Raw genomic sequence first — 10,636 nt, forward strand, 5'->3', positions numbered from 1 at the left:
CCGTTCCCTTCAAGGTGGATATGAGCTTATCATATTTTTACTCTATCAAATACCTTTTTGTAGTCCACAAAACAAATATACAGTGACGAGTGCGCTAATAACCGGCAAAATAACGCAAAAGACGGACAACATAATATACGTTGTAAAATAAAAAGAGATAAAACTAGTGGAGGTGGGAAATTATCGATAGAAATCTTTAAATTTACATTATATTGATAGTTTCCCACCTTTAGACATATTAGAGGAGTTTGGCAACTGCCATTGTGACAGGAGAATTTTATAAAATTTTCATGTTACAGTTTCACTCCTATTGAGATCGTGCAAGTTCGGAAAAGTGACACCTGGTTTCATAGCTCAGCAAAATTCTTATAAATTATATTGGCCAATTATATTAGTCCTGGTTGCTGGACAATTGTCAAGGCCATAGCCCAAAAAAAATATAAGAAGAAAAAGTAATATTAAGGTTATGTTATTAAAAGGTAAACAATTGTATGTACAATTGTATGTAAAATACAATTAATTAAATTTACTTTTATATAATAATTGCATATCATATCAATATTGTGGAGCAACATATAATTTTTCTTCTTCATTGACAGTAGATATGAAATATAAATGAATTATTTAAGAAAGTTGCAAGATTTCTCCGCTATTCGCGCACGATCGTTGCTCGTATCCCCTCCAAGTACTTGCACACGGCGAATACATTTAAAGGTGAGAAACTATCAATATGTATTGTAAATATATAGGTTTGTATTTATAATTTCCCACCTCTACTAGTTTCATGTCTTTTTTATTTTAACGTATGATGTTTTCCGTCTTTTGCGTTATTTTGCCGGTTATTAGCGCACTCATCACTGTATACATCACAGTTGACATCTCTGCATCTCTGCCTAAGCCCTTGTACAGTGAATAGAGCCTCTCGGGTGCCTAATGTATCACGGAATCCAAATTATATCCATAACACGCGGTCTTCGCAAAAACGGTTTGAAGTAAGTGGCTCAATAGACTAATTATTCTGTAGTCTTCGCAGGTTTTTGCATTTCATTTCTTGCTATAGTTACGAAGGTCGACTTTAACCAGCTTTGTCAGGCCCTGCAGCTTTCTCATCTTTAGCTTCACGTCAGCTTCCAATAGCTGACGTGACTACCCCGATGGTAATCGAAAGGACTGTTTAAAATGCCGTATCTTCAATGGTATTCTGCCTTTCATCTACAAAAGTTATTTTCACAATATTTCTTCCAAGTGTCTAGACTCTTTTACAGACTTAATACTAGTTTGCCTTACCCTCAATTCTTCTAGGCTTGTATAAGTCTGCAACTTCTTTAATTTTCTTATGCATAATAGTACAACATTAGAACATTTTGAAATTCTTCGTCCTGGTTTATGACAATACTTTGGGGATTGTAAGATATTTCAGAGTATAGTAGTTGTTTATTCATTTTGTCTCATCTCAGTACTTAATCGTTAGTTATGTGAGCGGTTCAAAGAATATTTGGCGTTTGTGTATCTACATGTCCAGTCAGTGCTTCAATTCGGTTTGTTATCCCTATTTTAGCGTTTTTGCTGTACTTTAATCATAGCACTTGATAATTATTTGTCTTGGCTCTAAGTTGAAATGTTCTTGGATGTGGTTGCAAACTAAAAATTTGGTTTACTTTAAATTTCACATTTTAGGTGGTGAAGACAATTCGGTAGTTAGCCAAACATTAGATTATAGCAACAGTACAGTCTACGATGACAGTAATAGTATCAATTCTTCCAACGTTCACATGGAACTGCTCAGTTCAAAGACCAGTTATCCAACAAATCCCAGTGGACAAAGCGATGGAGATGATGCAATGTCGTCGGGATCGTTAAGGAAAGAGAAAAAAGAAAAAGATAAATCTAAGGTAAAGGTGATATCTTTATTTGTCTTAGTTTCTCCTTTTTTTGCAAAGATTCGTTTTATGTATATTTGTTTTTTTAATTATCTATTATAATGTTCTATTTGTTTTTCCATGTATGCACTTTAACGTCCCTTTTCTTTCCTAATTTTAACCATGATCCTTTAACACTTTCTTTTGAAATCTGTTGAATTTTTTAACTTCCCCAATTATTTGAAGTTTATTACGAAGCGAAAATCAACTGTAACTACTGTTCCTGTATATTTGTAACTAATTTTAAAATGTGAAGCTTACATGTACCTCCTATTCTTCTAAATAACTTTTTTTGGAATTTCCTATAATAGATTTTACGGAGATTGTCACAAAATTCAAACACCCTGTATGTAGCTGGATCTTCTCTTTGTCAGTTTGTGGTTCGGGAATTCGAGAAGAGTGTTCAGTTTAGTGTTGTAGTCGTTTTAATTGAAGACAATCGTGGCATTTCATCATCTTTTATTCATCAGTCTTTATCGTTATGAATGAATAATAACTTTACTTAATTTTTTTCAGACTGAAAGAAAACACAAGAAGAAAAAAGACAAGGATAAAGAGAAGCACAAAGACCCCGATAAGAAAAACAAAAGGCGTTCTCGCGACGAAGCTTCCCATTCGCACAGAGACGAACTAGAAGAATTCCTCAACGGTACTACGAGTCCACCCCTGGAGGCCGACTACGAGGCCATCTAGCATATGTCCGTCTGGATGAAATTCAGATACGCAATGAATGTTTAAAAAGATGTTTAATCAATTGCTCTGTTATAAAGTATTGCATTTTTAAAGCTTTCGGATAATATCCTCTTAAAAAAAATTGCAAGAAGTTGCATCAAGGTCTAAGTGGTTTTTCTTTTAAAAGTTTTATTTGCAATGAAGCAAATATTAACCAAAACAGAAAATGGCAAAGCTTTGTTTTGTTGTTCGTTCTTTTAAATATTTCTGTGTGTAGTCAGTTGGTTGGTTGAATAGATTTCGCATAAAAAATTAGATTTTTCTATTTAAATGATATTTGTACTGAATTGTCGCCATATATAAGAGCTGGAATTTCAGTACCTTCAATAATCAATAGATATCTAGCTGATTGCACTGATTTTTCAACTATAAACGCCAATCTCAGACTTCGAGTGTAAAATCATGTGCTGCCAATGCAGCGGGGAAAAACGTTGACAAAGGCGTCACTTTTTAAGCTTTGCGACATTTTTTAGTACTGACTAGTGAATGGAAATCTCATCTCTATTCGGTACTAGAGGATTTGACGAAGAGATATTGAAAGGTATAAGCTTCAAAAAGGAACAAAATCAGCCAAAATGCATTGAAAATCGTTGTAGAAGTTTTGAAACCGATCAAAATATTGTTGTAAACGCTTCACGCTTTGCTTAATACTTTCTTTAGCACTGCATGGTGATTAGAAACCATAAAAGTGTGTTGGAAATGTTAAGCATACCGCGTTTGAAGCGATGAAAAACGTTGAAAATACATTGAGTCGTTAGAAAGCGACGAAATTCCGTTGAAAATAGTGGTAGAATTGATAAAAAGGAGCAACACCGTAATACAACGTTTTCTTTAGTACGTACTAAATAATGGTAAGAAATGATTGAAAAGCGTTAGAATCGAACAGGCGTTAAAAAGGACGAAACAACATTGAATATCATTAAAAATCTTCGAAAAACCATGAAAACAAGCTATGTAGAAGGCTGAAAATAAATCAAAAACTGACATGTTTTTGTCAGCAATTTGTTAGGTAACTTGTTTTGCCACTGTTCAACAATTGTTCGTCGTTTCTGATGGTCAAAACGTTTTGAAAGTCTTAATGCTTTAAAATTTCTATTAACCACTTTTTTAGTCGTTCTCTACCGTTTCACAATGTTTGTATTCTTACTTTTTGGACTTCCCTCGTAAACATTGTAGTTATGTATATTGAAAATTTTAAAGTAATAAAATACCTATTTCAGACTACTATAACCCCAAAACAGAAAGCCAAAATTCGGCGAACTAAACTTTTAAGCGAAAAATCACTTATAAACTTAATGTAACCAATCTTGCACACTGCTGATCCACTGGATCTTTGTACAAATGCCATTTTTCATATTTATACAATTTAAATCAAAATATTTAAGAGGCAACAGTAGCGATCAACAGGTAGCAACAAACGCGGTCCAAGATTGCGGCTGTAATTTTAAATATTTTGTTGAGATATTTGGCACACATATTCGTAATATAATAAAGAATGGCGGTACAGAGCCCAATTCGAGAAATATGTTAGTATATGGAAATTATGTACTCTGTAATTAAATACAATATTGCAAAAAGGAGCCTGTACCGCCATTAAGAACAACAAAAAAATGAACTTTCTTCAAATAAACTTTTTTAGCCCATGTCTAGATTTTGTGTCATATTGGACCTAGTAAAATTTTTTATCTCTAACAAGAAATCGAACATATTATAACTAAATAACTGATTAGTCAACATAGAGAAAGTGTCACTGTCATTTTGACAAACCTACGTCAGATTTCTGTTCTGTTATCTGCAGCGGGATTACGGACACTCGATGCGAGATCGCAAAACGAACCGTAGGTAAACTCGATGCGAATACGCATCGAAGCCAAAAAGTGATTACGAACTGGGTTCGAGTAGACTGTCAGAAAATGATCGGCAATTATCGTATTTTTGAACCTGCGGGATAATATTTCGAACAAATGGAATGATGTGCACGTTATATGCCAAGCTCATTAACCTCAATAATTATTACAATAGAATATAAAATAAAGTTTTTATTACATATTTAATTGTTATAAACGATTATTTTATATTCTAAGGATGCTACAGTGATAACGTGTACCTAGATATATAAATATATAATTTTCGAACTTGAGTAGAATTTGAGATTAATTATGATTTTTTACCGTTATTAAAGATTAAATAGCCAGGGAAAGATGGGAGACGTTATATAAAAATATTACTAAAGGTCGTAATAGTCACTGCTAACTACCTATTCCCTTCATTGAATTTTGTCTCAGAGCATTCCTTATCTTACCTTTTCGCCATTAAATCTTACTCTGCAAATATTACAAGGATAAAAATTAACCATGGACGTTTCCTTCACATATTTTTAAAATAGGAATAAGTATTAGAGAACTTCTGTCCGTGTAATGAGTGTAATAACACCTCACTGGGAGATTTAAACAATATATTTTTTTAATGTTCAAAACATGAGAATTATTATCAAAATCGTATAATCTAAATATCGTTTGATTAACGATACACATTATTTTTAAACTGAAGAAATCAAAGTATGAAGTAAGTAGGTCATGTCGTTATGTATTCACTTTTCTTAATTTTTATACTTGGATCGGCAAGAGAGAAAGCGTTATAGGAGATCAGCGATCTATCAGAGAGAGATAGATAGTTCGAGTTGGCAACTCGACAGGGTCGTTGGTATCGAGCAGTGCCTTCGAGTTGACTCGCATCGACAACGTAGGGAAAGAGGTTTCGTAATCACTCCCTACGGTAAAACATGGCGGATACGATGCGTATCGAGTGTACGTAATCCGGGCCCTGCATAGGGATTACGAACACTCGATACGAATTGTATTGAGTGCAGATAATGGAACAGAAATCTGACGCTGGTTTGTGAAAATGACAGTGACACTTTCTCTATGTTGACTAATCAGTTATTTAGTTATAATATGTTCGATTTCTTGTTAGAGATAAAAAATTTTACTGGGTCCAATATGACACAAAATGTAGGCATGGAATAAAAAAGTTTATTTTTTTATTCTTCTTAATGGCGGTACAGGCTCCTTTTTGCATTATTTTATTTAGTTATAGAGTAATTTCCACATACTAACATATTTCTCAAATTGGGCTCTGTACCGCCATTCTCTATTATATTACGAATGTGTGTGCCAAATATCTCGACAAAATATTCAAAATTGCAGCCGCAATCTTGGATCGCGTTTGTTACTACCTGTTGATCGCTACTGTTGCCTCTTAAGTCAAGCATTCGTCAATATAAGAATTAGAAATTGTCAATTTGAAGGTTAGAAATATTATTTCATATTATTTACTTTTCAATACAACAAATCGAACACTAATAAAAATACTAATAATAGTATAACATTTTTTTTGGAAATATATAAACTTAAGGCAGTCGATTAAGAATTTAACTTGAACAAAAATCAGTTGTAGACATGCGAACTCTCAGATACAATCCAAGTGAAATTCGCAGTGAATGAATTAATCACCGCCCTTAGTCATATTGTTCTCTTTGTTTGATATATTCTGTTTTATAGGGACAAGCTCCTTAATTTCATGGTTGAAGATAATGTGAATAAAAAAAGGACATCAAATAAAAAATAATACGTGAATAATGCCATACTTGTGCAAAGATCCAGCAGACAGACTATATGTTATCTAACAAAATTCTACTTGCAAATGAATATTTTAATGTGTATTATGTGTAATATTTTATCTTTTTATTTTATTGTATTTTTTATATTGTATTCCTTATAGAAAAAAAAGTTTTGCTAGACAATTTGATATTTTCTTATATTTGAAGTAATTTGCTGTATTTTTTGTATTTTCACCATGCTATAGTCCGTCCCACCTTGACTTTACAGTAAAGGGAACATAGGCAGTGCAGTCCTTGAGAGTTTTTAGCCCGGTGATGCCAATTTTATCAAAAAGAATTTGTAATCGAACATTAGGGAGATTAAATTAAAACTGCAATTTTAGAATTCATATGCGTAATAACTATAGTATATCAAATAAACTTAAACGCATACGAATCCTAAAATTGTAGATTGCCTTTTTAAAGCAGTTTTAAATTAATCTCTCTAATGTTCGATTACAAATTATTTTTGATAAAATCGGCATCATCGCGCGAAAATCTCTCATACTGCTGCATTGCCTGTGTTCCCTATACTGTAAAGTCAAGTTTGGACGAACTAAAGAAGCATATCAGGAATTTTTTTGTAACAAAAACATTCATTTTAATTTTCCAGCATCCAAGTAATCCATTGTTAGATATATGCCTCCCCAGATTTTTTCCAATTTTTCGGCGATTACTGGCAAATTTTGCTCTATTATCTTCTGTTCTAATTAGTTCTTCGTAATTTAACCCTGTCCAATGTCGTATATTTCGGATCCAAGAAAGTTTTCTCTTCCCAATCCCGCCTTTCCTTCAATTTTGTCTGTTGTTGTGAGTTGAGGTGGAAATATTCCTGATTCCTTATTAGGTGTCCAAGGTATAATGTTTTACTGACTTTAATGGTGTGGAATAGCCGTCTTTGCTTAAAAGATCGAGAACCTGTCCATTGGTTAGAAGGTGTCCAGGGAATTTTCAATATTGTTCTGTAAGACTATGTACATCTCAAATGCCTCCATCTTGTCCATGGTTGAATTTGTAAGATTGCGCCTCTGGCTTGTTTAATTCTGCATTCAATCTTGAGATTCGAGTCCAGTTGGTTATTTATCCTGCTACCCAGGTCGCCACTTTGGTCTTATCGCTGTTTATTTCCATGCAAAATTATATTATAGTTGAGTCTGTCATCAAAATTATATCATCTGTATATCTTGCCTAATATCTTAATTCGGTTAATTTTTATACATCCTTGTATGTCTTCAAACGATTTGCCGAAGATTGCTTCAGAGTACAAATTCAAAAATATAGACAACACGTAGCCATGTAGTTTGTCATGTTGTTTATCAGACTTGATAACAGGTTGTTATCAATTCTTTTGCTGTTTGCTGTCAGTACAGGTTTTTAATTAGTCTTACGCCTTGTTGTCTAATCTCATATAATTTAGTAGTTATAAAAATTTGTCGTGGTCGACTTTATCAAAGGCTCTTTTTAAATCAACAAAACTTATTTTCTTTGATGACATTTTGTTTTTTGCATTACTTTTATGTCCATGTGACCATTATACACATTATATAATATTTCTTTACAAATTAATTGTTTAATATAATTCAAAAATATATATCCAAAATTGTGATATTCTGTTATAGTTTTGCGAATTTATTATGCTTAATAGCATAACTTTACATATTGGAAACTTTTTAAAAAATGAAACAAATTGCTTTTTATTTGTGGGACTATTAAGACTGGTAGTTTTATTTTAAACAACAGAATGACTATGTCATTCAATAACGAAAAGATCTGTATGTTTCATTTTGCAAAAGTTGTGTAGAGAGCATAAAATGACAGGTGGGACAAACAGTAAAAGATTTATAGAACAACTAAAAGATTTAAATTTTGATTCTATTTATAGGATGATATACACTAAGCATCAAAATTAACGCACCACCTCTTATTTCCTAAATCTGTTGTCCGATTTTAGTGATATGTTAGAGCTTTATTCTTTGAGAATATCGATATAATAATACGGTTGCTAAACAGATAAGTGTCGTTGTATACCGGGTATAACAATGATAGTGTGTTTTTTCCTCAAAGTTTGAAACACCCTGTAGAATATTCTAGCTTATATATAATATTTAAATTAAAACGCAACTGTAGCCTTAGGTTTTCTTAACATTTTGCTTTTTGACTCATTCACTTGTGTTGGATAATAAAAAAGTTAGGTACTTTAACAACTGGCAACGTTCTTCATCAATACTGGGTGTTTCTAAATAAGTGCGACAAACTTTAAGGGGTAATCTGCATGAAAAAATAATGAGAGTTTGCTTTATAAACATATGTCCGCAAATGCTTCGTTTGCGAAATACGGGATGTTGAATTTTTTCTTACAAACTGACGATTTAGTTATTGGTCTAAAACCGGTTGAGATATGCAAATGAAATTTAGTAGGTTTTAAAAGGTAGTTATTGCTCCTTTTTGGCATACAATTAAGAATTTTATATTCACCATTGGCGTGCATACGGGTAATATGACCGGGTAATATGTCCCGTATGCACGTCAATGGTGAATATAAAATTCTTAATTGTATGTCAAAAAATGCGCAATAACTACCTTTTAATACCTACCAATTTAATTTGCATATCTCAACTGGTTTTAGAGCAATAAATAAATCGTCGGTTTGTAAGAAAAAATTCAACATCCCGTATCTCGGAAACGAAGCATTTGCGAACATATGTTTATAAGGCAAAAGTTTGTTGCACTTATTTAGAAACACTATGTAGTAATGAAGAACGTTGCTAGTTGTTAAAGTACCTAACTTTTATATTATTCAACATACGCGAATGAATCTAAAAGCAAAATGTTAGGAAAGCCTAAGGCTACAGTAGTTTTAATTTCAATATGTTATATACGCTAGATTACTCCACAGTGTGTTCCAAACTTTGAGGAAAAAACACACTATCATTGTTATACCCGGTATACAATGACACTTATCTATTTAGCGACAATATTATTACATGGATATTCTTGAAGAATAAAGCTATAACATATTAAAAAAATCACTAAAATCGAACAACAGGTTTAAGAAATACGAGACATCAAAAGTGTCCCATTTTTAAGGTTAATTTGGATGCTTAGTGTATGATTTTGATCCATGTCTAATAAGTGGAAATATAATGCTAGTGTACGTCTATGGAATTATCTAGGCCTAGGAAAATGAATTTCATTTTTCTACAGGTTATAGCCTTCAATATTCATGCGGATATATTGATGTATGGAGGATATATGATTTTGATCTCTTTTTAATTAATAAGTGGATACGTCTATGGAATTATCTAGGCAAATTAATTTCATTGTCATACAGTTTATAGCCTTGAAAATGTATGCATTCGGTTGTTGAGAACAAGCACAAACTCATTAAAACAAAATTGTAAACGTAAAACTACTGAACCCTTCGTGGGTGGATAAACCAAGAAATGCAGCTAAAAGTGCTAAAATATGTTATACTAAACCTTTTACTATTTGTCACTTTGTACATGCGTAGTTAATTGTATCTAAATCCTTTTTAATAAGGCTGGAAATGTTTAATGACAATTATATTTAGTTGGAGATTAATTTTAATTTAGGTAAATAGATAAGAAACCGTGCTATTGGTTCTTGACTGTTAATATGTTAGCTTTGGCCAGCTACGTGCATACGAGGTAAAGGTTAGCGGTAGGTGCTTCTTACGTGTTACCATTCTATGAATTGTTGGGTATGTGCTTATAAAGATAGAAATATATGTGGGATTTACTGGATATGTACGTAGTTGGTACTACTTACTTACTCTTAGTCGTTTATTTGTCAAAGTTAACTATTTATGTTTTTATATTTTATACATATGATGTGTCGTTAAAATATAATCGTGAACAGTTTTACTTTTTGTTTATTTTTGAAATATTTTCCAATACAAGTGAACATAGACATGGAATGTGAGAGATACTTATGAGTAGGGAGCTTTAAGAAACTTAGATCAAATATTACCAGAGAACGGTAGTTCTCGTCAGTGGCGCACACCCACACCCCCTACACTCGACACTATACCGGGTGTCCACTTATATTTTCCGCCATTTTAACTGCCTATAACTTCTAAACGGCTCAAGATAGAAATATTTGCGGTTTTCGCTGAAATGTTTTATTTTAGTAAAAGTTTCGTCTGAATGGACTGAATTTTTTATATCGCTTTCAAATACGAAAAAAAAATGGCGGATTTTTGAAAAAAACGTTGTTGACTTTTTTTTAATGGAACACCCAGTATATTTTTTGTAAATTGAAATAAAGGTCATTCACCTATCCAGAGATATAGTTTTTTAAAATCGGT

General features: G+C 32.5%; 1 protein-coding gene across 1 annotated transcript in view; it reads left to right on the plus strand.

Annotated features, from left to right (window-relative positions):
• LOC114338752 (rab-like protein 6) overlaps window positions 1–10,193 on the plus strand; it is a 31,498-nt gene extending 21,305 nt beyond the window's left edge. Inside the window, exons 7-8 of the mRNA XM_050647321.1 lie at window positions 1,678–1,892; window positions 2,436–10,193. Of these exons, the coding sequence (XP_050503278.1) occupies window positions 1,678–1,892; window positions 2,436–2,612 (392 nt within the window). The 3' untranslated portion in view covers window positions 2,613–10,193. The remainder of the gene's footprint in view (window positions 1–1,677; window positions 1,893–2,435) is intronic.
• The last annotated feature ends 443 nt before the right edge of the window (window positions 10,194–10,636 follow it).

The sequence above is a fragment of the Diabrotica virgifera genome, chromosome 3 (assembly GCF_917563875.1).
Source record: "Diabrotica virgifera virgifera chromosome 3, PGI_DIABVI_V3a".
In the NCBI taxonomy this organism is placed as follows: Eukaryota; Metazoa; Arthropoda; class Insecta; order Coleoptera; family Chrysomelidae; genus Diabrotica; species Diabrotica virgifera.